This window comes from Taurulus bubalis, assembly GCF_910589615.1.
Source record: "Taurulus bubalis genome assembly, chromosome: 17".
Lineage (NCBI taxonomy): Eukaryota > Metazoa > Chordata > Actinopteri > Perciformes > Cottidae > Taurulus > Taurulus bubalis.
This window is the reverse complement of record NC_136605.1, coordinates 2678259-2706092: the sequence shown is the minus strand read 5'-3', so window position 1 is coordinate 2706092 and position 27834 is coordinate 2678259. Positions and strand designations below refer to the sequence as shown.

The 27834-nt window shown below is 41.1% G+C and overlaps 1 protein-coding gene across 3 annotated transcripts in view; it reads right to left on the bottom strand.

Annotated features, from left to right (window-relative positions):
* LOC306750043 (voltage-gated potassium channel KCNC1-like) overlaps positions 1-27834 on the bottom strand; it is a gene marked incomplete at both ends in the record, with an annotated part of 77277 nt that overhangs the window by 8228 nt on the left and 41215 nt on the right. For 2 of the 3 annotated variants that reach the window (XM_079233425.1, XM_079233424.1), the window contains 3 exons: positions 21476-21685; positions 25113-25974; positions 27017-27148. In XM_079233425.1, coding sequence (XP_079089551.1) covers positions 21476-21685; positions 25113-25974; positions 27017-27148 — 1204 coding nt within the window. Of the gene's footprint in view, positions 1-21457; positions 21686-25112; positions 25975-27016; positions 27149-27834 lie in introns of all 3 variants that reach the window. The other variant, XM_079233423.1, reaches the window with a different exon arrangement.

Below are 27834 nucleotides of genomic sequence, written 5' to 3'. Positions count from 1 at the left end.
TCCAGTAAATTTCAGTAAGCCTGCCCGGGAGCAGGTTTAAATTTTTGGATGTGTTGCTATGGTGATTTATTTAAGCTTGCTTCGAGAAACCGAGAAAGCCTGACCTACGTCATCTTATCCTGACAATTAGCCCGCTAACTCAGTAAGCCAGCTACGAGAAATAGGGCCCTGGCTGCAGGTTGTTGTTTTTTACTCAAAGTAGAATCAAATCACGGAGTTGGGCTTAGCCAACAACGTGATGTCGTGGTCATGAGAGGCCCAGATATTGATCAGATAATGTGAATGAAATTAATGCTTTTTTGATTTTTCTATCCGATTCATCGATTAATCGAAAATAATCGTTAGTTGCAGCCCTAGATTTAATGTTAGTTGTTAGTTGACCTAAAAATGTTGGTGCTTATATTTTTCAGGTTGCTGTAGTTTTTTTTTTTGTACAAAGAAGTGCAGTAGACATATTCTGAGAATAGTATATTTTAACACTGTATCTGTCAATAGCTCAAATGAACTAAATTGTTTTTTTACCTTTTAATAAAAAAATTACAAATACATGTGTCATTTAGTGTTAGTATGACGAATGAGTATTTTTCTAACCCCCTTTATAGCCATTTCTATGGGGACTCGGATGACGATAGTGAGGAAAATCCTCAAAAAAAAAGATCCAGAGGTCAAACGACGAGCAGCACAGTTGCCCCTCCAACTGTTGCCCCTCCTCCCCCTCTTCCACAGACGCCATCACCAGCAGGACAGCAAACACCTACAAGCCAGGGGTACAGACCAACTTGGCGAGGGGGAAGGTGTGGATCAGACACCGTTGCCTGTTGTGGTGAGCAATAACAGCTATGGGATTCAAATTGAACATTTAATCATTTCACTTTTTAAAACAATAACAATTGTTAATTGTAAACCACGTATATTACAATACACAGTGCCACATTGAATCCAAGCGAATATGATTATTAGGATTGCATTACTGTAATTGTATAAAGCTTGATGTTTCCATATTTTAAGTGAAATCGGTTGTCCAAATAATTTTTTAACCTTATTCTAGTGTTTTTTAACAGCTGCTCAAGTTCATATGATGAGTTTATCATGACATGAAGCAGCAGCTTGACCAATTGATGGTCAAAGTTGACAATCTCGCCAGTAACATACACTGAACTGGCCAAGAAGTCGAAGTGACTGGAGACCCGGTTTGTTTACCTCAGTGGAGGAAGTGGACCTTTTCAAAGATCACTCCAACTTTCAGCTAAAGAAGAGTATGGTGTTTTTTTTTTGTTTTAAGCATCTCAAGCAAATCTGATTAAAATGTATCTTTTATTTGAACTATTGTATGTCATTACCCTTTCGCTTTCGAAAACATTCTGTAAAGTATCAGATATTAATAGCACTTTTTTGATCCATTTTAGATTTCCTCCCTGGCAACCATTGGACATGATACAAAACGGTGACATGGAACATCCTCGCCCGCATGTTCAGCGATGACGTTGGGAAGACCATCAATTGGAAAGGGGTGAATGGGAAAAAGTCCTTCAGCCAGATGGTGTCAAAGACTCCGGCGTGCTGGAAATATCCCCCCCACTGAACAAACCTAATGTGTATGTGCAGTCAGGTTGAATATTTTCAGAATGAAAGATATGCACATTTTGGGCTGAAAATTAATCGTGTGAAGTTTAAACTAAACCCCATATTATTTTCAGCTAATTCTTGCTGCTCTTCGAGTTGCAGACGCCAATCTTGTTTTTTTTCACTGTTGTGAATGGAATAATAATCTTCAACCAGTTACACAGAGACGTGTTGGTTCTCCAATAGCGATTGCTGTTAACCATGTAACCATGTCCACTGGGTTCTATTAAGTTCTGTTAGGTTAGTTCTATTAGGTTATATTAAAGGTACAAATTGTTCTATATGGGTAATATCTGTACATAAAACATGAAACCTTTCAAGAACTAGTTGTCTCATAATCATTATTAGTTGATAACTGTACGTCGAAAAATAATTGTTTGTCCTTTAATAAAAAACTGTTTTTGATATCATTTATGGTTGCATTTCTTTTTTCCATTGATGCATTTTAAATATATGTTGGTTAGCTATGAGATTTTTCTGTAGTTATTTTGAGTAATGGAGGATCCGGGCCAAATGAGCCGCTTTATGAACGGGTCCAAATTGAATATGAGCGGATACGGGCCGTATCTGGTCTGAATCTTTGACCCGGAGCCGTTCCGGATACGGGCCGGATCTTTGACCCGTAGATGTTCCGGATCTGTGCCGAAGCCTCCGATCCGGACCCGTTTTGCGGATCCGTTCCGGAGCCTATGATACCTCCTGGGCGGATACGGAACGGAGTCAGTTTGCTATCTAGGACAAATCAGAGCAAATACCAATACAAAAAATGCAGAGTTTAGGCTCCCACAGGAGAGTGGGAAAATTGATCTATTTATTTAGAAGAATCTTTAGTGTTTAATCCTTGAATCCTTGATACGGGGATACGGGAAACGATACCTACATAACCCACCAATCGCGATACAGCAGAATTTGTAATTACTCATCAACACCTCTATGGAATGATTTGTCCTTGTGATGTTAATGTGGGATCAGTTTCTGGGATCACATCAGTTGGATGTTGCATAAAGAGGAAGCAAGGCCCTCATCTGAGACCAGCATGCAAGGACAAACTCAGCCTTTGTAAAATGTCCCGCTTAGAGACCTTTCTGGAATAGGATTGGTACCTATTTATTTATATATATGTAAATTATATATATAATATGAGTCATTACATTTAACTCTGATGACTTGCACTGAAAGGAACCAGCAGGGTTGCATAGTCCGGACAGTAGCTGCTGGTAGCCAGCCGATTTCCAAATGGTCATCAGTCATGGTGGAATGGTGTTTGGACTTAATATTTTTATAATATTATTATACAGTCAACCTTCTCCAGATGCGCACGGAACAGCTGTCTTTGAAGAGCTTTCGCTTGAACATAACAGACGATCTTCGTTGCCACATCCATGATCTCTTTCACGTTTAGCATTGTAGCACATAATGCTTGTTGGTGTATTATGCAGTGGTAATTAAGGAAGTCGTGGAAAACATCGTCCTCCCTGCACTTGGCAATAAATCCATTCAAGCTGCCAACCATTGCGGGCGCACCGTCCGTGGTGATGACAATAATAGGCTCGTTGGAGATGAGCCAGTTCTGCGCAGAATCGATCGCCGGCGATCGGCGCGCAAAGCATGCTGGTTGGATTTGTGTCCGACTTGATCCCGATTTGCTCTGACGTCATGCACACGTGGTCAATGATAATCTCACAAGAGCGAGGCGGCCTAAGGTTTCAGGGTCAGACGCCGCGGTAGCTCTCCCCCGACTACGTAGCCCAGTGCATGATGGGAAACGCCTGGCTGTCACCACATCAGAGAGCTGATTGGCTCTTAGATCTGACAGCAAACACCACGTGTTGTAGAAAATCCTTATTGTATGTGTAGTTGTAATACTTAACGCTGGATTGTTGACTATTGGTCTCAGGTTTAATCTAAAAACATATCTTGTGTGGTTGATAATAATAAAGTTTATGTATATAACACACATAAAACCAGTAGTAATGTATTTCACAGGCAGACATACAAAGAACAAAGGATGCAGCTACACACACATTAATACATAAATATATATTTATAAACACATATGAATAAATCCAAACGTGATCTGTAAACTACAACAAGCCTAAAGTTCAGAACAAACATTTTTTCTGTGACTTCCTGTGTATATTTTGAAGGCAGCTGAAAACTGTCCGACTTGACTGCAGTTTTTTGACTCCCCCTTGCTGCTCCCGCCTGCTCTCGTCTGGATTCCAGGCGAGGCACAGCTCTTTCGAACGAGCCTATTCATTTGCACACCGGGAGCTGTGTTTTGTCGATAAAGTTTTTGAAAGGGTAGGCATGCCATTTACCCGCACTACCTTCGTGATCGATGTAATGGGCACCCCTGGTTTAGAAGATGGTCTTCTGTTGTGCTTTTTGTTGATGTACTACCCCAAAATCTATATTTTAGGCATCAAATATCACCTCCTTTAGGCCTGAAAGATGGTTGTATGAAGGTGTCAGTTCATGGAGAACAGTGTCTGTGGTTATCTTGAGAATCAGTTACAATGGATTCAAGGTTCAAGGTACATTTTAAGGGTGATTCAAAGTTGCTGTCTATTCAACGATTCGATAGAGGGGCCTGATTGGACTGTCGAATCGTCGCAGTGGTGAAGAAATGTGGTTATAAAACAAAGATCTTCCAATTCTGACAATATGGGGTTGTTGAATGTCTGTTTTTACAAATAATTAGTTGCCCAAATATATAGCCTATTTTGGTATAAATATCAGCATATTAATAATACTGTTAACTGTGAAACCATCATGTATGCACTATCCAAATTTGCTAAATCAGCTAAATATATTTTGAATTAATGAACAATTCTCTAAAATCAGCATAGAAACGGCTGCTACTTAGCTACCTTGTAGTCTGGTTGTACAACAGCAGATACTTCTGTATCTCTTGCCAGACGGCAGAAGGGTGAAGAGGCTGTTACTGGGGTTGGTATTGTCTTTTAAAACCTTTTAAACATGAGCCGTGTTTTCTAAAGAAGTGTGAATGGTTTGCATACCCATACTAAATTCAGATTATCTCCTTAACCACAATGGCTATTTGAATAATTTCAAATGGTATAATATACAGAACATACTTGTGAGACTAGTTAAGAGATTCATATAGCAGTACATGTGTTACTGGTTTATTGGTTGATTATAGAACACAGGAAAGAAAAGAAAAATTCAGAATTTCCTCTTTTTAATTATGCATATGGTCGCTTTTTTTCTACTATAAAATAGCACTATGTGTTAACAGCATCTCTAAAAAGTTTGACTTTGATAAAGTGAAGTTAAATATTTTTAGTAATTCATTTAGTGCACATTTCGTGAACCGTAGTTTTAGATCCGCTGAAAGCTAAAATGCCCTAACTTTCTTCCTGGACCTTGGACGCCTCTGGTCCCCAACAGAGGGGCTCTGCTCAAGCAGATGCATCAACACATACCAAGCAAGGCCATGTGGAATATCGTTTCATCCATAGGTAAGTCATATTTCAGTTTTTTGGCTGTAATGTGGTTGATATCTTGCTGAGGCTTTATCTGACAAAGGATTTGTAGGCCGTAAGCTTTCCCGAAAGGTGCGCCATTCATGTGTGGCTAGGAATATGAACATTTATATTTTCATAACTTAGGAAGCTCTCTCGAGTCACTTTTGAGTCCTCTCGAGTCATATTTATGGTTGATGTTAACATTTATGGTTGAATTGTGTTATAAACATGTACAATGGACTTATATGCTCCTGTAAGGCCAGGCTGTGCAGTTCTTTTAATCACCCGCTGCAGAATCCCTTTTATGATTCCAAAAGCTATACAACTGTTCCTGAGCTTTCTATACAGGTCGGAGATGTCTGATGACCATGTCAGGTACTCTGTGATGCCGGTTCCCAGGAGCCTAACATGTTCACGTCCTCTCGGCTTCATTGATGGAAACATCGCTGTCTGTCTTCGCATCCTTTTTTCTAAAGTCCACAATCAGCTTCTTGATTTTGCTGACATTGAGCTGTAGGTTTTTCCGCATGCTATAATAGTGTTTATCACAACGTATGTGCAACCACACACCCTATCATAGAATATACCAAATCAATGCATATTATCAAAGTGCTTGAGACCCGCTAGCCTTCACATGTGCATATTAGTCAGTCTGTTGGGCCTGCCCTGTATTAATGAGTGCAAGCTGCAGCCCAGTTTAGGTATTATCAACAGGTCAGAGTCTTTGTTTTCCCTGCTGTACCAAAAACTAACCATACCATGACCCCAAAACCAAAATACATACCGATCTGTGAATTTTGTGTACAAGTCTACCCCCAAGAATCCACGCTTTTAAAGTTAGCAAAGCTATTGGAAAGTTATTGTACTACTGGCCTGTAGTTGTCCTTGTAGTGAGATTGTTTTTGCTTTTTGTAAATTCAAGAATTTCAATCTCAACTTTTAAATTTGAACAGCTGTAATGCAAATACAACAAAGACCAAAAGTTCCAGAACAGCTAGTAATTGACCTTGGGGTGGGACCATTCTGCCAATTACCAAAAAGCATTTTACTGATGTCTTGTGACATGATCCTTGCATGTCGTCGGGATTATGAGCCAATTCCAGATGGTCAAGTTGTAATGGTTGAAGAAATTAAGTCTATGGATGGTGGTGATTTGATACAAAAACTATTTTTGGGATGGAGTATCCCTTATTGTATATGTTCTGTCTCGGACTGGGAGGTTAACCAAAATTTGGAAATCAACAAGACTTTTTTTGTATGTATGTGGCCACACCTGAGTTTTTTAAAGCACAGCTGGTTTCATTGTTTATTTTCAGTTAGTCTGAAACAATAAAGCAGAAAAGGAAGGTCCCTAAATGGCTCTAGGACACTAGGACTACAGACCGTGATTCTTGTAGGGGGAAGATTAAGGTTTTAAGTGTAAATTAAAATCTCTGCACTGCACCCATAAAGTGTTTTCCGCTGACAACGCCTCCTTTAAACTAATTTGACTCACAGAATAACTAACCACCTTTAACACCTTGCTTCAGAGAAAATAAACTGCCGGGTTGAATTAGAATGGGAGATGGGCTTGATTCATTAACCTCTTAGTTCCTGTAAAATTTGACGAAAAACGCCTATCCAGGTATACCCAAAGTAAATTGGAAGCTGTGCTTGAACTACTTGGAGTAAATGCATGGTCTTGGTTTCTTTTGAAAGGTAACGATCTGAAGCTTTTTCCCCTCAATAGTCAGAATCACTTTAAGTGCTGCTGACACTGACTTATATGAGTTTGAATACACTAAAGTATAAGGTTTTTATTTCCGCCTGAACATTTCTTTGTAAATAGATGCCTGTAGATGACTATAAATGGGACTTATGGACTGGAAAACACAATGGGACCATAGCCTGAAGCCTTTTCTAGTCTAAGTAAAAAGCAGGTAACAATATCACAGAAAATGAATATTTTACACATGTTTTTCTAATGAAATGTCTCGGCCTTTTTCCATTTTGAGACTGAAAATATTCCTGATATATATATATATATATATATATATATATATATATATATATATATATATATATATATATATATATATATATATACCTATTTAAAAGGCTTATAGTCTTGCAAACTTATAGAGGTACTATTCATATTTACTACCAATATTGCTGACACAGAGAAAATGAAGTATAAATGCATTTTTATGCTAATTCAATGACAGACTGGAGCTCTATCAGCAGCTGTCTCTTCTCATCAAATTGAAGGCTGTTGGGATTATTTGCCCCCCTCCCTCTTCCTGGTACTCGTTTTTTAGGCAATTTCATTGTACGAAACGCCTGTCGTACGACGTGCCAGGCTTGAGCCACGTAAGGAGACAGGGGTTGACTGTTCTTCAATGTAGCTTCTGGTTGGGTAATGTAGCCTGCCCGTTAGGACATGAAGCTCCTATTGGTTCAAGGGATCCAATAGAAAGCTTAGATTTTGGCGGACATTTTGATACCGAGTTTGTAGCTGTGCTCTCATGCAAACTTGCCTTTCTGCTAAAAACAAAACTGCTTTCTTTCATATCTTCCAGGTGATATGAAATGATGCAACGCCAGTTGGTGGATATTTATGGATGTAATCACGTGTTTTGGACTAAATCTTGTATGGGATTTATTTTTATTGGAAATATATGGCACTCGTACCGAACTCGTACCGAACTATAAATAAAAAAAAGGACGCCCGCGGGATGGCAGAACGTCAACAGTATCAATTCTGAAAAGACAATTCAGTCATGAAAATGACTCGTCTCCTATAGCTGCTAAAAAAACAAAGATTGTGAGCATTTCTTTCTGTGAGAATCAAGCCATTTGAATCCCCCGAGCTCCAGCTCTAGCTTGCTTGAGGATTCAAAGTGCCATGCCTAGAAATCCCGCAGAAAATGTTCATCATTTTATAAGGACAGTGGGCCGCCAACATTTTCAGGGTGACTTTCAACTGTGTCGTTTTTGTCCCCCAAAGCACCTGGTTCAGTTCAATTTTAGGATGCAAAATGGCAGTTCTGAAAATCCCCCTGAATATGTTTAATGATCAGTTTGATAATAGGCACGAGCCGATTTACTGGTGCAGTCTCCAGCCATGGCCTCGGTATATACATTAGTATGGCACAGCACATGCATGTGTTCTAGAATACCCTTCTGAAATGATTGGCCAATGCTTTTGTGTCTACTACAGCTTCATATAAACTGTGTGTTTGTGCGTGTGTATCTGTGCATGTTCACTGTGTGACAGCACACACTCTGTTTAAATAGCCGTGTTTGCGACGTCAAGTCCTGTAACCACAGGAATAAATCAGCAGCACTGCGGCTCTTTACTGATTGGGACACGTACACAAACACTGGCGGAGCAGCAGCAGTGTCAGATTATCAATAACCTACAGTTTCTAACACAGCGGCAGCAATTCGTATAGACCTGTAATCCCTGTCAGCGATCTTGTGAATATGATTCTGATTATAGAGCGCAGATCTGCCTGATCAACATCTAATCGAGAAAGGCAAAAGGCACCACCGATCAGCATTTACGCATCTCAGTGCAGGGACTGCTTCCACTGTGGCTCTCACTGTATACGAGGTGGAGTTGAAAAGTGCTTAGCATCTATAATGAGTGTTTGACTGCAGTTTGCTCTGCAGCAGATGCAGCCTCAGCTATGATCCGCCGTGCTCGGGGCCTTTGAAGCTGCTTCGTCTTGTGCATCGATTGATTCAAATGTCTTCTTTCATTTACTATTTACTATTCATTTAGTAATTTACTGCACAAATACTACAGTGTTAGCTGTACTATTTGCTCTATTACTTCCTAACCCTAAGGTTAAGAGTACTAAATATGAATTTCAGTATATCAATACACATGTATAGCCCCGACGTATTCAGAATAGTATGTGGACTATAACATCTAGCTGTGACGATTAAGGAAGCAGAAATATCCTCACTGGTTGAGTTAAAGGGCTACTCCGTTTGGCAAATTGGTCAAGCTGCAATAAGATCCTGCTAGATCGTACAATTCCAATAATGCAATTTTAATTGCATCTTTCACCAGAGCCCGCCCACCCCCCTCTTATTTTGTAACTAAGGCTATCTTTTAATTCAGGAGGACTTTGTACAACTGTTTTCACCGGCTGTGATCTTACTGTGTGGCCCTGTTAGACCTGATGGCTGGATTAAATACAAGGAAATTAAATATGAGGGTCAGTGGGAAATGGCAATAAAAGAGGGAGTTATTGTACATACCTAGTGCAATTGATACTTCTAGTATCAATTGCTAAATTCAAACCCCTACAGCTATTACACTTACAGCTTGATTCACTCAACCAATGAGATTATTTCTGAACAGTTCTGTATTTTACAAAGTCCAGCTTTGATTCCTGAAGCAAGAAGCTATGCAAGTGCTAAACGGAGTGGCGGTGCATCTGTAAGCTGTGCTGCGATTGGTTGGCTCGTTGTACGTACCTCCACTCAGTCAGACTTTAGTAACACAACGCAGGGGGAGAGACTGAGGAGGATAGCCTGAGGATGGGATGGATACACCAGTGTTAGAATGGGATGGGGAGACACAGGGGGGGATGATGTAGAAAAAGAGGAAGAGGAGTGAGAGAGAAGGTAGAAGCAGAGGGGAGAGTGAATGGGATGGGATGAGTTCATTTTTTAGAGGGTCCAAGGACAGAGGGTGTGATTTGTGATATTGGGCTTTCTAATTAAATGCAATTCAATTCAAATAGAATTGCTATATCAACCTATCTAACCAGTAATTGTTAGTTGTTGTATTAAAACTGTACAGTATAGGGTTTACAATAACAGTGACACACTGATGCATGGATATCATTCAGCGCAGGACCCTGCCGTGCCTAAGTACAGTTTCACAGAGTAATTTCCTGAAACAGCTGGCCACACTAGTTTCTAGCAAACATTACACAGACAGGAGGAAATAGAGCATTTTGTTATAGTAGTTGGAACTAACAATCCACATGTGTTGCTCTAGTCTAGTGAGTATTTGGGGCAGGACAGTGTCTGTGGGACTGAGTGAGAAGAAACTACAATGTGTGCATGGTAATGAAGGACCAAGTCTGGCTCATTGGCGTGTTTTTATTAAACCTCATCCTAACAACTGGGGCCCAGAAATGTACTTTGAGTAATGACTTCATATATTTGTGTTATCCCTCTGTTGTGTGTATTGGGGTCCTGGAGGGCCTCAGTCCAAAGTATCATCATGGTATAATCATGGTATTATGCAGCTTTAAGAAATGGAACTATTTGTTCATGTTTGCCATGGGTCAGTATCACACTCTACCAGTGTATACACATGACTGATAAAGTGCCCATAATAGGAAGAAGAGTCTCTACATCTACTTTCATACGGAAAGAGAAATAAGATTGCTGTTGGAGTTTCAATGACTGTTTCGTCATTTCATATTGGGGTCAAAATGATTTGAGGTTTCAGCATATGATTATAATATAAATAATGTTAACTTGAATTGCTGCAATTCATATTAAAGTAATGTATTTTCATTTTACACAATATGCTAACTGTAACTTTTAACCAGATTACATGAAATACATAACTAAAAAGGTTTTGAGAAAAAACAAGTTACCGTTTTGCTACCATGGTAGTAGTTAAGTAAGTAAGTTGTAAGTAGCTAGTTCAGCTCTATTGCATCGTGGAATGACGTATATCCGGCCTCACACACACGCTGCTTGTTAATAGGACCAGTTCATTGTTGGTTTGGGATTTGTTGACAATAAAAAAATATATAGAATTTTCACAAACTTTTTAAATGTGATAATTATTCAGACTATGGGAAGACTCACTTATAAACACAACAAAACAAACCACATACAGTCTATATTTGTCGGTTTTTCTAACTGCCATGTTTACCAGCAGTGTAAACAATAATTTTACTTCCAAAAATGCCAATTATTAATTGATATAATGCAGAATTGTGTCTGATCTCTTTATTCCTCCAAGCAAAGGGGGAGAAAAGGAGAGCATGTGGAAACGGAGAGAAAGATGAAAGGGTGGTGGTGGAAGAGGAGTTTGGGGAGGCCAAGTAGGAAGGCGGGAAAGGGAAGAGTGGGGGGAATAAAGGGGAAGGGGTGAGGAAAGGTACACATAAGTGAACAACTGGGGCAAATATTATTCTGACAACAATCCGCATGCAAAATCATATATACAGTATCAACATGTGTTTCAGTTTACAGTAAAATGATCATTACTTTCAGGTTTTTGGAAATAGGAACTGATTTTTTTTTACTTACTGGTCACACACAAATATGAACCTGAAATTTCATTTCGTCATACAAAACCACATGTGGATTTTAGATTGCAAATACTATACTGTATTTGATGCATAGTAATAATACTATGCATCAAATACAGATATATAAAATGCATTATGACATTACCAATGCATTGAACCTCAGGGTTAGAAAGTACATACATACATATATCATGTATGTATGTGACATAGCTCATTCATGACTGAGGTAAAAAAGAGGACAAAGAGGACAAACACATACACACAGGAGTAGAACATAGGAAATAAAAGAAAGTATACATATGCTGTGTCACATAAAGAGAGAGATGCACATGCAGATAATTATTAAGGAGGGAGCCGGTAGTAGAACTTGAACAGATTATATGGATGATATAAAAGTGACGGTCCTTTTTACACAAACAAAGAACTTGAGTGAGTCTCAGAACAATATTTCACTGAATAAAATGTTTGGGACACAGCTTTCACCTCATCTTGAGTATGTATAAAAACACTGCATATTTTAGAGACTATTTACAACGATGTCTTTTAAAAAATGAGACAGCTGGAAACAAAAAAAAGCCAACTTTGCTTAGCTAGCCAACTACGTGTGTGGACTGTGCCAGGGCTTGTCTAATAGTAGGGCTGCAACAACGAATCGATAAAATCGATAAAAATCGATGATCAAAAGTGTTGGCAACGAATTTCATTATCGATTCGTTGTGTGTATCGATTCGATTATTACGCCGGGCAATAAGAAAAAAAGAGCGGAGCAGAGCAACTGGCCGGCCAGCGTTTCTGAGATTGGAGTGAGACACGAGAAAAGCTGAGGTTGTGATGTTCTCAAAAATAGAAGATCTTTGACAAGTCGAGTCTTGGCCAATCAGCGTCTTCATGTTCCTCAAACTTGTTTTTAATGGAAGCTAGTCAGCTTGCTATCGCGTTAGCTAACGTGTTTGGGTTGTGTATTGTCGTTAAAGTTCCGTTATGTTCCGTTACAGTTCAGTCTTGCTTGTAAAAAAACGTAACGTGATGAAACATGCCGTCACCCCCCGGTCTGGTTCAGTTCACGCTGTCACTCGTTAACGTTAAACCGGCACACCGGCGGATCTGGCTGCAGGTTTTTTTTTTTTTTTTACTCAAAGTAGAATGAAGCAAATCACGTAGTTGGGCTTAGCCAACAACGTGACGTCGTGGTCATAAGAGACCCAGAATGAAAGAGTTTAAGGAAGAGGACGCTCTATATGGAGCAGTACAGCTTCGCTCTGTCCCAGTATTTCATACATATTGATAAAGCAGGGTATGTAAATGCAGCCTCTGGAGGGATCAATTACAGTAAAAAGGGCTCACATTTGGCAGATGTAAAGCATAGATGTGTATGTTTTTAGTGTTAGTCCATTTTGTTGTTTTAATTAACAGCTCAGGGATGTTCAAGGAGCAACCTGTTGGTGCACTTTCTGAAGATGTTTTGCACTGTCACTTCTGTTTTTGAATAAAGGGTTGGAAATGAACGCTTTTTTGATAAAAAACATTTTTTTATCCGATTCATCGATTAATCGAAAAAATAATGAACCGATTAATCGATTATTAAAATAATCGTTAGTTGCAGCCCTATCTAATAGTTTTTAATTGTACGCCAGAAACCTCCGTTGTGTATTGTACGAATTGCAGTGCTTCTGTACTTGCTTGTGTTATTATCCAGCGAGTGTGCTTTATCAAAGTGACGAATGTGCTCCTTAATTGCTTGTTTTTTTCCATCTCATTCGTCTACTTGTGCGTGTTTCCTCAAGTCGCACAGCAACAGTAAAAAAGGCTCCTTCTAACATGTGAGGATTTTTGCATAAACCTCCTAGATTACAGCTTTGTGATAGGTTCAAGTTAAGCAATATATCCAACACTAATTCAGACCATCACAATATTCCTGAGGACAATTCTCCGGTTCCATCGAAATGCAGATTCTTACTTACAGGGTTTTAAATTCCCAATTGCCGCTCTACAATCAGAATCAATATAATCAATGAGTCCACACTTTCCTGGGTCAACATGATTCTTCTCTGGACACCACTGTGGCTCAACTGTGCTCAGGAAATAAAATAATGTGAATGCAATCCAAGAGGCCTCGGGGGATTCTGAGCAGAAGTAGTGATTAAATACTCGCCCGAAGGCCATTGATAACCGCTTGTGGAAAGGAAAGTGAAAGAAAAACAGGCCGCGTGTTAATGAGAATGAACACAATGAAAGCTGGTGGAAAGAGATTATATTTAAATTGGTATATGAAATTGCACGTTGGCGGAAGAACTCAAGAGAGTGGGATTGAGAAACATCCCTCTCTCTTGAAGGCATATCTCCTTACATCAGTGTGCCTCTAAGTAAAAATCAAGAGTCAGTTCAGGCCAACGATATCTGTCTGTCAATGAGGAGGATCAATATTTCTTTCTACTGAGAACAAGGTGGAGGAAGACGAGGAGAGAAGAGACAGAGAAAGAAAAAAAGAAAAAAAACAAGAGACAGTCGGAGAGGGAGCATGAAATACAAAGCAACGGAGATATTAATGCAACATTTCATTATTCTATTCGACCTCCACCCACTCACTGATTAAGTTTCCCAATGATAGGGGGAGATAGACGTGTACAGTATCCTAATGCAGAGTGCGTCTGCTGTCTTCAATGTAATGCAGTCGGGATGAGAGTGCCATACGCAGTCTTGGCCTTTGCGAGGTGCTAGCGGCACTGCATCAACATTCGCTCCAGAGCTACCTCTCTGCAGGTTTTTCTCTTTTTTTTCTAAAAGAGTGCAGGCAGCGTTGTCCTCTTTGCATTCTAGCTGGCAGGGTGCCCTGCTCTCCGATCATTTATCCTATTTTTGTACCAAGACTGTGACTCTGCAACCTTAACAAGTTGCAGCGTCATAGAAGACAGATGGGATTCTTTTTTGGGTTCTAGCAGGATAGTATGGTGACTAAAAGGGAACAGTAAAAGGATGATGTTATCATTTTATTTGTTATAGTCATTGACAGTGTTTGTTTCTTCTTCATGAAAACACACAATTAAAATGATGAGAAAATAAAGCCTTTTTCTATTAAATGGCCACACTGCCAGACAAAGGCGTATTTTAAACTTTAAGGTTTGGGTTTCACAAAAAATATCTAGCAGAAGTATAATGTGTACAACCAACGGTTTGTTTGGGCTACACAAAAAGTTAATAATCAGAATACCATCAGGTGCATTTTCTAGTGGCTGAGCGGATCATGAAATCTTAAAGTACATTTTGTTTTTGCCGCTGATACTTATTGATAATCATTGGGGCAAATACAGATCCCTTTGTTGTTTTAGAATAGGAGCTGGTGTGTCCCGAAAATCACTTCAAACGCTCTGAAGTCCTAAAAAATTCTAAATGTTATCCTTTTACTTTGTAATAGTCATCGACAGTGATTTTTTCTTCTTCATAAAAACACACAATTCAGATGATGAGAAAATAAAGATTTTATTTTTACAATTGTAAATTGTAATTAGTAGTTTGAATTATATATTATAATTTCCTTAGCGTAAATGGCTCATAATTTATCTCTAACATCTCCTTAAAACAACTGGATTTATTCAAGTTTCGCACCAACACTACATCTGGATCACAGTACAGCCTTTACCTCACAAAAGGTCTCAACAGCGGTTTCCCTTGACCTTGCTGCGTGGTTAGTAAAATGAAGGCAACTGTATCAATATTAATCAATAATGCAATCAAACACTAAGCCCTGACCCAAAATGCTTTGCTGCACCATGTCCCAGAATCCCCCTGTCCACTGTTTCCGTAGCAACAGAGAGAGAGAGAGAGAGAGAGAGAGAGAGAGAGAGAGAGAGAGAGAAATGATAAAGATCAAAGCATGGGAAAGTAAGACGGACTGATACAATAATGATGGAGAAACATAAAAGATCAAATACAACATAAAATAACTATCAATGATATCAATGAGGTGAAAAAAGAATTCAAAACACATCAGCACATTTCCAATACTAAGATAGATAGATAGATAGATAGATAGATAGATTCATAGAATAAAACTATGACGCCACAGGAATCCCTCTGGCAGTGGCGAAGATGAGAGATTTGCATTGATATGGATTTTTTATTACATTTTTCTTTTTACTTTCACTTTTATCCTCCCCCCCCCGATTATTTGCTTGCTCATTCAAAGGAATAAGAGCTGAGATAATAAAAACAAATAAAAGCAGCAGAAGAAGTAGAGGAGCAAAAAACTAAGTGGGAAAGGAGCGATACGATGCGATGCTTGCCCTTTCGGAACGCCTCCAAAGCGCTCAAGTCTTTCGTTAGTTCGTCTCGCCCGCCGCCACCGTAGACTTGCTATAGAGTCTGTAATTAATCCCATCCCATCGAAGTACAATCTGTGATCATGTCAGCGAGAGGAAGGAAGTAAAGAGGGGTCAGAAGGGGGTGGGGGCACTTTTAAAGCAAAAGCCCGCCGGCTGTTGCGAAACGTGCACGGTTGCGAGTTCTTGAGGTGTGCTTGATTTATCTTTAACCAGCCGCAAAAGGGAAGATAACTTCAATGACGATTTTCTTTTTTTTGTTTCCCTGAGGTAGTCCGCTAAAAGTTTTTCCCAGAGCCTTTGAAGCTTTTAGAGCGCACAGAGAGAAAGCTAAGAGGCCATCACAGCAGAGCAAAGTGCCACCGCTATGCTCGTCACCACAGCCCTTAGAGTTGTGCCGAAACTTACCTGATTGCGTGTGTGTGTGTGTGTGTGTGTGTGTGTGTGTGTGTGTGTTTTGTCTGTCTCCCTGTCCCTCTATCGGCTTTACTGTCAAACAGCCTGCTAGATTTCTTGTGTTTTTGGGGGATTAGCAAACATTCGTTGGCTAATGTAGATCTTCGAAGCACTACAGCACTACTAGTCAGCGTTCCAACCCAGCCTGGCGCAGAGTCGAACACGGCTCAGCCACAAAACACATGTTTGCTTTTTTTGGAAGAACTTTTCTCAAGTCTTTTTTTTTGTTGATCAGTTTTATGAAAAGATCCAATTAGCCAGAAGCCTTGACACGATGGTTTGGAACCAAAAGTCTGCTGACAATCCTGAATGGTGCTCTCTGCCGGCTGAGTTGTGAAAAACTGACCTGAGCTCAGTTCCAGAGAAGAAGACTGAGGAAAACCAACCAACCAATCAGCAACCAGCTCTCACCGGCCAGGCCGGGCAACGAGGCCAACCGGTGCGCAGCGGCCACGTTCACTCTGGCACCCATCCCAAAGCACGTCACATTGACTGACCAATTATTTCCTTCCTCTGTTTTTTTTATACTTTGGTTATATATATTTTTGGGTGAAAAACATTTTTTTTTACATTTTGGTTTTGATTTCCAATAATACAATATTGATCTCAATGTGACAATAAGTCCTAACTTTACTGTCAAGTGTGAGGAAACATGACGACCCCCCCCTATCTGTAAGTACCAGAGTGAGAAGAGACCGGGTGAGAGGAGGAGAAGGAGGAGGAGGAGGAGGAGCAGGAGGAGGGGAAGACAGCTACACACGGGATACGGACGGACACACACACACACACACACACACACACACACACATAAAAAGGACAGACACACGGACAGAGACAGACAAAAGAAAGACAAAAAAAGAAATAGAGAAACACAGACAGACAAACAGACAGATGGATAGTGTGACACAGACCGACAAGAGCCAACGTAAAAACGCATGACCTGACACAACCTGGGGAAGGAGACAGTGGCAACAACAACAACAAGGAAATAACAACAACAGGACCACACACTGTGAACTTTGACCTTTACACCCCGCTCTGACCCCGTGACCCGCTCTCCCCGGTGGTTATGACACACTGTGGGTCTAAGGAGGAAAAGCATATCTCTTTCACACACACAAGCAGCCCTAATGCACGGAACATAGAGCCGTGCGTTTGATCACAGTCATGCTAGAACACTCGCAGACACTCAAACACTATTGAATATTAACTTCAGCAACATTGTGTCTTTACATGGAATGCGATGTGTACCTATGGCAGTTTATTTGTGTCACATTTCTGAGCACGAGATGGGACAAGAGCACAGAAATTTGAATTTCCTCAAGCACATATTTGAGAAAAATCACCACGCAAAGAATAAGTGAATGTGAACAACAACAAAACAACCTCCCTTCCATGCTAATGTGTGCATTTGCATGTTGGCTGTTATTCACATTAGGGTTGGTGCAATACACCTGTATTGTAGTATCTCTACAAAATGAAATATGGATGTTGTGTTATTGATAATAGTGTTTAAATAATCTCTAGACGTAATTAATCTTGCATTTTGAGTATAATTAATTTGCCAAAAAAAAAGACAAAATGCACAATAAACTTAAGTGATAGCATTCTTATTATTATTTTTAGATATTAGCCCGCACAACACATTCTCGCTCACATTTCGTCAACTAGTTCCGACTATCTAGGTAAATAAAAAGTTTAAGTTTACTTGTGCAAAAAACCCATTTGGTTAGGCTTCCGAAAAGATTGTGGTTGGGGTTAGAAAGTCTACGTAACTATGTAACAAAAGTACGGTAAAATAAGTCAACGCTGGTTGAAAGTCCTGTAATTGTTTGTATGAATAATTATTGTTATTTAATAATAATGATGAACAAGTGATGATAATTTTTGGACTAAAAACAACAATATTGTTCTGACGTTCTGAAATATCCCATTGCATACCCAAAAATGAAGCACAAATGCAACTCCATGTAAAGCTGTATGGATATGTAACGTTTTATCATCTGTATTGTGGTATGTATTGTTCCTATGATCAGCTTTATGCTTTATTCATTTGACAAGATGTAATTAATGAAACGCAGCAGCAGCAAGTGAGCTAATACGAGGAATACCATTGATAATAAGTAGTGACAATATATCCTACATACAGTCGATATTATTGGGACCAAATAAAAAGGACAAACAGACACACCATGCATATGCCCCCCCCCCCTCTTTCCAAACCATCCACCCACCCGACACACCATTATTATTCTTTTGTTTTATGGCATTTAGAAGCTTTACAAGCAACCTGCATGCACCTGTATACATTCAACCTGTGTGTGTGTGTGTGTGTGTGTGTGTGTGTGTGTGTGTGTGTGTGTGTGTGTGTGTGTGTGTGTGTGTGTGTGTGTGTGTGTGCCTGTCATATTGTCTGTCCCGATCTTGATGTTCTTGAATACTCTAAACTACTTCACTTTACTGCCACATCTCAGGGAGCTTTCACACATGTAGTTGGGTTAATTTAACCCGGACCAAGGTCAAAATTATTAAATGGCTGCATTGCATGATATCTTTTTTTCTAGTCTAGTCCAGTTTAGTTGGATCAAATCAAGTGTAGTCTAGTGCTAGCTCTTCTGCTCATCTAAAAAGGTCTGAGCTAATCTAATCTGATATCTCCTTAAATGTAGACTTTTATAATGTATTTTGATCTAATCTTGTATAGTCTAGTTTTATCTATACTCCAGTTTAGTCTGCTCTAGTCTAATTTAATCTTATCTGGCCTAGATCTAATCTAGTTTAGTTTAATTTGACCTATTTTAGTGCCGTCTAGGCGAAGAATATGGACTCAAGTCTAGGTCTATAAAAAAGTATTCATATTAAATCTAATCAATGCCCATCTAGTTTAATCTGATCAAGATCTGATTGAAATGTATCTAATATAATTTAGTTAAGTCTGGTTTTACTCAATCTAGTCTAGTTGAATGCAATATGTTCTAATCTAGTTGAATGCAATATGATCTAATCTAGTTGAATGCAATATGATCTAATGGAGTCTATTAATTATTCTAGACTAGTATAATGTAATATTGCGCTAGTCTAGTTGAACGCATTTCTAATCAAATTGAATGTGCACAGACAGTTTTTCAGTTCAGTAAAGTTTCCCAGTGAGTTAAGGTAGGATGCCCGACTCCTGTTTGGCGGTGTTACCTCGGTGTTTCTACGGTTTGATCCAGGAGGAGGTGGAGTTGAGTGGAACACTGAGCTCCTGCTTGAGCAGAGGCCCCTCCGACTTGAACCACTCCTCTCCCAGGGAGGACGGCACACTGCTGGACTCTGAGCCGTCTGTGTGTGTGTGTATTGTGTGTTTGTGTGTGCAAGTCGGGGGGAATAGCACATGGAGTGTATAGAGTGTTTCAGGTGAAAGGTCGGGGGTTCAAATTTAAAAAAAAACATCGAGATATTTTAGTGTTAACAAACAAGGTGGTAGTAGGCAAGATGATGGCAGGAAAATGGGGGGTGAAAAATGAATGGAAGATGAGGGAGCAGAGAAATGAAACAGAAGGGGGAGGGGAGGAAGAGGCAGGAGGAGAATGGGGTGAGAGAATGAGTGTGAGGAGAAGAGAGCGAGAAAGGAAGAGTTAATGAATCACAGCATGGAAAAGTGAGAAAAAAGAAGCTATGGAGTGGACAGAGAGAATGATAGACTGAGACAGATAGACAGACAGAGCAGAACAATGAAGGAGCCTGATGTTATGACATGAGAACAGAAATGACGCTCATCCGATCTGGCTGCCCTGCCAGATCGGATTCAAAGCACCGCACATTGACACTTGAAGAGTTTCATTTCAAAACAAGGCATCCCGAAGCAGATTTCGTGACATTAACTGATGCAAGAAAGTTCCAGTCAGCGTGTGATGTTAGCGAGCGATGAGGCTGGAGACGTTTCGTATTTTTAATCCCATGAAAAGACCCAAATTATAGTAATAATATGAACACTCATTAGTAACTCAATAGTATCCAATTCATAAACACAGTTATACATGTTTTATTCTTGATTAATAAACTTGACTATTATGTGTTTCATGATTGGGTTGTCATACTTTATAAATGATGGATAAAACATGTATAACTGTGTTTATGAATTGCATACTAATGAATTACTAATGAGTGTCAACAATGCTTTATAAATGATTAATTAAGTGTTTACTCATGCTTTACTAATGCTAAATAGTGTGTAGTTATTATAAAGTGCTACCAAAAATAGAATAACACCAATTTGATCTGTGTTGTTATACCCCTTTTTATGAAACTTAAAATCTAAAGAAAAAAGACAGTGTTTTGAAATGAAACGGTTCAGCTAAATGCACACAGTAAAACACACAGAACTGTATCAGCGATGATGAACACAGCGTACGCAGAGGGCCGACGTTCTCCTGCATGCCGCGTTGTTGAGTGACTGTGGACCCACCTCAGTGAGAAATCACCTGCAGAATCTGATTAATTGCATTTTTGTTCTTACCAGAATTCACAAGAGAAGAGAATGCTTGTCAAGAACGGTTCCAGTCGAGTAAAGTCAGTCATTCCAACATCAGCGCACATGGGAGTGCTGCAGCAGCCTCTGCAGGACCTCTGCAGTACAGAAGTGGGACGAGTACCCGGAGGGGACATCCTCCACTCGTAGTTTGACGGTGTTAGTGAGAGGAATCATTGGATTAAATATCAATGCCATTCATTAGGCATTGATATTTGTGATTGGTGCTCTTCGTGCTGAACGATCTGTAGGGAGCGAGCGTTGTGGAGATTGCTGAGCCGTCACACAAAATGATGGATGGTGAAATGTAACAAGTAATGTGTTTGTGTATGTTGAGTCTCAGTTAGCTCTCAGGGCTGACTATTATTTTGAAAATACAGTACGCTATTCGTATTTTGTCTGTATGGTGGTGTGTGCATCTTTACACGGGGGGGGCGACTAAATATCATGAACTTTATATTGTTAGCTGTTCTCATTGTTTAGTCCACTGCCTGTATGTATGTGTGTACTTGGATATGTGTGTGCTTGGGAAATATGTGTCTGTTTGTTACATGTGCGCGTTTTTTAAATGCTTTTTAATTTTTTTGTGCACAGCACACACACTGTCAGAATATATCAGTCAGGACCATGCATCGACCGACAGCCCACTGCTGTCACTGAGGTACCACCCTAGTCCCGTTGCTCCTCCTCCTCCTCCTCCTCCTACTCCTCCTCCTCCTCCTCTTACTCCTCCTCTACCTCCTCCTCCTCCTCCTCTTCCTCCTCCTCCAATCCTCCGCCTACCTCCCTCCACCCTCGTACCTTTCCGGACGTTCCCATCCGTCGTGCGCTGGAACTCCCCAGCGCTCAGCAGGAAGCAGGCCCGGTCATGCGGGTAGCGCTCGCGGCTGGTGGTGGAGCCAAGGCCCCCCGTGGCCGGGCTGCGATCGTCCCCGAGGACCTGGTCGATGGTGGGGCAGTCCTCGTTGGCCAGGGCAGCGTTGGCTGCGGCGTCGCCGTTCTGCTTGGAATCTGGGATAAGGGGGGCAGAGAGATGGGGGGAGTGGTAGAAAGTTGAGAAGAGAGGAGGTGACAGAAGAGGAAAGAAAGGGATATTGAGTGTGGTGCAGGGAAAGCCGTGGTGAGAGGAGAGTAAACATGGAGAGGACAAGAAAGGAGGAAAGATGGCAGGAAAAGAGGGGAAAACAGGAGAGGAGGTGTGAAAGAGATGTGGAAGAAAAGTGTGTGTGTGTGTGTGTGGGTGGGGGGAGGGAGGGAGGGATGGAGGGGTGAGGAGGAGGAGGGGATGTATAGGAAATAGGAACAGAAGAGAAGATTAATGGTCCGGAGAGGATGAGGAGGAGGATGAGAAGTATGAAGGGGGTGAACCCATTGAGAGAAACAGGGTAGGTATAAGGTTGAGAGCATAAAAGCAATACAAATGGAAAAGGGAGATAAATAACGTAGAGGACGAGGAGGACGAGGAGGACAAGGAGGACAAGGAGGACGAGGAGGAAGGATTTGGAGATAAGTAACAGAAGCGGGTAAAAAACAGGAAATGGCGGGAGTGTTGAGAAAAAGAAAGAGAACAATAAAACCCGATGAGGAGACAAAAAGAGAACGGAAGAGGGTGAAGAGAGAATGGAGAGACGACAGAGGAGAGAGGGGGAGAGAGGAGGGAGGGTGTAAAGGAACATTAGTGCCTTGTGATAGCTATCCTGATCACATGACCAACACACTGCAGCAAGAGCAGGCAGCAGACACACACACACACTCACAGCATTTAACAGCACTGAATAAGAGAGACTAAACAAAGGAGTGGGACAAAATATATACTGCGCGCACACACACACACACACACACACACACACACACACACACACACACACACACACACACACACAAACACACTAAAGAGGAGATGCTGTAGCCTTCAACACAGCTGTCAAATCTAATTTGATATGATTTCCTGCCCAACAGTTACAGATACAAGCCAGAGAAATGGACACACACACAGACACACAAATGTCTCCACACAAAACGAGCCAGCACGTATGACGTGTTGTCCACAACAGAAGAGGGTTTGGTTAATTTGTTCTGAACGGACGCAGTGAAAAAGCATCCGGTCATTAGGACGAGAAAATAAATATGTGGCTGGTTTTGAACTCCTCCAGCTCTGCGCACCGATTCCCCGACACCGATTCAGATTCAGAGTGGGAGTTCACAAAAGTTGAGCAACGAGTGAGGAAATACAATTTTTTTATTACATTTTTTGTTGTGCCACTGATGCTGTTCAGAGAGACTTAAGGGACAAGTGTGTAGCATTTACTGCAAGAGGAGGGGACCTATTGTCAGAAATGTCAAATAACATAACTATGTTTTTCTTTAATACATAATCACCTGAAAATATGAATTGACTCAGCTTAGAATGAGCCTCTTTAAAAAAAAAAACGCCGTTTGCGGTTGTCATGTGACCATCATGAAGACAGAAACACAGGACTTTTAACCAGGGGACCAGCGTTCGTGTCCCAAAGTGTTGTTGAGTAATTTTCTACATTAGGTTAGTGATGTTTGTGACATGAGAAACAAACCCAGTTTATTTCCCATGCCACATGTCCCCCATGATGCACCCATCTGTTTGGTGCTCATGGGGGACAAACTAAGTAAAATAAATACATGATAGCCCAACTAGATGGTATAGAAGTCTGACTTTACTTCTCTCTTGATTCATTCCCTCGGTAAAAATTGTAAACATTAGTTCATGTTCTCAATCTCTGGTTTCAAGTCTTCTTGAATATAGCACGATGTTCATTTAGTAAATTATGGTCTTTTTAGAGTCAAATTGACCATCTCTACATCGCCCCTCCAAATATGGTACCTTCTATTCATCGGTTGTGAAAAAAACAACATGGCGACTACCTTAATCCAAGAGGGCGATGTCAAAGTAGACAAACCCGAAGCTTCAGAACATCAATCCACAAATCAAGGGGTGACATCACCATGACTTTGTCCACTTCTTATATACAGTCTATGATTATCTGCGAGGGCTGTGCGCTGGGCTACTGCATTAGAAAGTGACCTCAAGGGTTCTGACAAAGCAGAATAATGAGTTGGAATGAGAACGTGTTGCCGACACACTCAGCACACGGGGAGAGGGTTTAGTTGGTTGCAATCTGCAACCTCCCCGTTAGCTTCCGTAAAATCCTACACACTGGACCTTTCATGGGCTTAATTGCCTTAATTTTGCACTTTTTTGTGCTAATCTCTAAAGATGTGCAAAACTGAAAAGAAGGAAAGTCGGATATGCCTGATTGGTATGGGATACTGATTACATGTCAGTTTGGCAAGCCAATCTCAAGGCTTTTCAAACTTGTAAACCTCAAATCCAGTAAAGGGACACATTGCAACTCCACCACAGGCGCAAATCTGCATCACACACACACACACACACACACACACACACACACACACACACACACACACACACACACACACACACACACACACAGCTGTGTTTGTGTATTGTCTCAGATGATGGACATGTCAATTAAAACAGCCCAGCAGAGATGAGATGACCCGGATCAATGTTTTCGGCAGGCAGAAAATACTGTATATCCATTCTAGGATAATCTGAACATGTCAGCTTCGATGGTAAAAACATCTGGCCGTGAGAGGGAAAAGATGGATTTGTCAAGTGAAAGTCATACGTTTTTCTTCGCCTTTCTCGTACCATCGTAAATTAAAATCTATTTTAGTGTCCTACTCTCTAGGAAGAACGAGGACATCAGCAAGTTATTTACAGCTTCAAAACCTGTTAGATACGCACTTCTCCCATCAATTCAGTGCTTGAAATCTGACCTCTGGTCATCAGTTTGATGAGAAAATCGGAAACTCTTTACACGGTTTTATATAATTCTTCTTCTCAAGACCACTCGAGTGATTAACTTGAGTATTTGGAACTCTATAAGTAGTGAACTGAAGAGGGAACTACGACACATGTCTGATAGAGAAACAAATCTTTTCTCTTCCAAGGCACACCATGTGCAAAACAACATCCAAGCTGCAAACACACAAACACGTCCCATGTCCTCCATTGCTCAACCACAGCGTTTCAACCCTCTCTAATCAAATTCAAGCCTTCTTAATCACTTTCCCAGTGAAAGTGAAACCATCACTCTAAATGTAGCACAAATCTAAGTGTTTAGGGGCAAGATGTGATATTGGTTCACATTACATACATGATTCAAAGGCCTTTAAATAAGTGTTTAATCAATTATCTAATTAACAGATTAGTTGATTAAAAAGAGGCAACTATGTTGATAATTTATAGTCAATAAGTTGATTAAGTCAATTATATAGCAAAAAGCATCTGTCTTTAATGGTTTCCAGCTTCTCGAATGTTGAGGATTTACTTACATCTCACATGAAAACATGATCTCAGTTCAGGTCAATCACTCACCTGCCCTGTTGATTTCGATGATCTCCTCCTGTGCCAGTGGGCAGTCTCCAGTGCCCATCATGCTGCCAGATCCCACCATGCCCGGCCCAAGCACATTGCCCATCAGCCTGTGTGGTGAGGCGGTTGCCATAGCCAGGGCATCTGGCTTGCAGTAGTTGGGGCTGCCGGGCTGCGGCGCTCGGGGGATGTGCTTGTTCCTCTTCTTGGGGAGCTTCTGCTTGGCCATGGCCAGGGAGTAGTACATGCCGAAGTTGTTGACGATGACGGGCACAGGCATGGCGATGGTCAGCACACCGGCCAAGGCGCAGAGGGCACCCACCAGCATTCCTGACCATGTCTCAGGGTACATGTCCCCGTAGCCCAGCGTGGTCATGGTCACCACAGCCCACCAGAACCCGATGGGGATATTCTTGAAGTTGGTGTGTTTTGCAGCTGTTGGATCGTCAGGGTCGGCACCGATGCGTTCAGCATAATAGATCATGGTAGCAAAGATGAGGACGCCCAGCGCCAGGAAGATGATGAGCAGCAGGAACTCGTTGGTGCTTGCCCGCAGAGTGTGGCCCAGGACCCGTAAACCGACAAAGTGGCGGGTCAGCTTGAATATACGCAGAATACGGACAAAGCGCACCACGCGCAGGAAGCTCAGCGCGTCTTTGGCTGTTTTGGAGGAGAGGCCGCTCAGCGCCACCTCCAGGTAAAAGGGCACGATGGCCACAAAGTCTATGATGTTGAGGGTGCAGCGGAAGAATTCTGCTTTGTCAGGGCAGAAGACGACACGCGCCATCACCTCAATGGTGAACCAAATGACGCAGACGCCCTCCACATATGTCAGCCAGCCATCTGTGACTACCTCATACACTATCTGCAAGGTAGAAGAAAAGAAAAAATCAAGGGTTAGTTGATTCTATAAAGACTTTACTCATTCATTTATTCATTCATTACACAGTATATACCCAGAGGCAAGACGCCATGTTCCCCAAAAGTTGAAGATTCCCGAGCAATTCATCTTCCCTGTAACTATACATGTGGGTGTATAGAAAAAGAGGAAACATATAACTCATGTTAGGGTGATCCGGACTAACCTCTAGCCAACCCCCTTCCGGCACAGATCACCTGTAAAATGACCTTCATATCTACATAACACTAAAAGCAGCAACAATTCCGTTCTTGCCTATTTCAATATTAAGTCCAGCCACAAAATCCTGAGAAACAAAAGACAATTTAAACCCTTAAATATCGTTCATAAAAAAGCGACATTCTCATGTTATTCATCATGTACTGCTAAACCAAATAATTAACTCAATGGGTAATTCCCTTCCCAGATTAGGTCATTACTACCTGGTGGTAGTGACCTTCTCTATCACCTGAGTGACCTTCTAACAACAAAGGTATGTTTTATTAACGATTTTACAGATAAATGTCAGTTTACTAATTATGAGCAGCCTGTGAAACCACGTCTGAGAAAAAACAAAACAATGGCGTTGCCGTTAGGGTTTGAGCTTGTAGACAACAAGTCCATGGAAAGGGATGCTCATACTTGCCAACCTTAAGACTTCAAAAGGGGAGTTATTTTTTCTGCTTGCCACTGAGTTCTGAGACCCATCACTTCTAACGGCTCGTTCCGCACCACGGTGGCGTTTTGCTGCTTTGAGCAAAGCCTAACTTTGAGTTAGTGTGCGCTAAACCCAGGCGGCAAGCGAAGCAGAGAGAGGGTGATGAAAAACAGAAGAAATAAAAAAAAATATCTTGATACCTCATACCCTGCTTAATTTTTTTGTAATTCATTCTTGAATCTGTGCCTCTCGAATCTCCCAACATTATAAAACAGGAAAGCAGTGTCTCTATTATAGTCACATTAATGTCTCTAACACTATAGAGAATACTTCACTTAAACTTCACCGTACCTCCTCATGCGTCACGTTGCCGACAGTGACGTTCTCTGTTTTGTTGTAGATGGTGTTGAAGGCTTCGTGGGTCTCCAGGCAGAAGGTGGAAATGGAGAGAAGGATGAAGAAGAGCGAGCCAAACGCCACATACTGCAGAGAGAGAAACAGAATGGAGGGGTAAACATTTTGTTTACAGTTTGCACATCAAGCATACATCCTCTCCTTTTATTCAAGTTGCAGTATGAGAAGCTGTCACATCAGTAGCTTAGTACTTTGGTATTCTTGTGATTGCGTGTGGGGGAGAGGGGTTGGGCCATTGCGGTATGTGCAAAGCAGTGGTTATGCCAATGGGCTGCAGACAGAGGGCACCAACAACACACTGAGGAGAGGGGAGAAATGTTGTTAATTCACTGCAAATGCCCTGACTGCTGCAATCCCATTGATAACAGCACAGTCCAAGACATAGAGGGGGGAGGGGGGGATGATGGATGGAGAGTGTAAAAGTAATGAGGTACACAGGGTCCCACACACACCCAGAGCTGTGTGTGTGTGTGTGTGTGTGTGTGTGTGTGTGTGTGTGTGTGTGTGTGTGTGTGTGTGTGTGCATTCTGTGAAAGAGAGAAAGTGAAGAAGTAAATATGTTAAGAGAAAATAAGTGAATACATAAACAACGGGGGATTAAGGAGATGAATGCATTACTGTGAGCACCGTTATGAAAGCGCACGTGTATCGTAGAACGCATGTAGCTCCGCCACTTGTTTTTCTATCAGCATATGATCAATGATTATTTGTCGTAGACCAACGATACAGAGACACACACACAAACACACACTTCG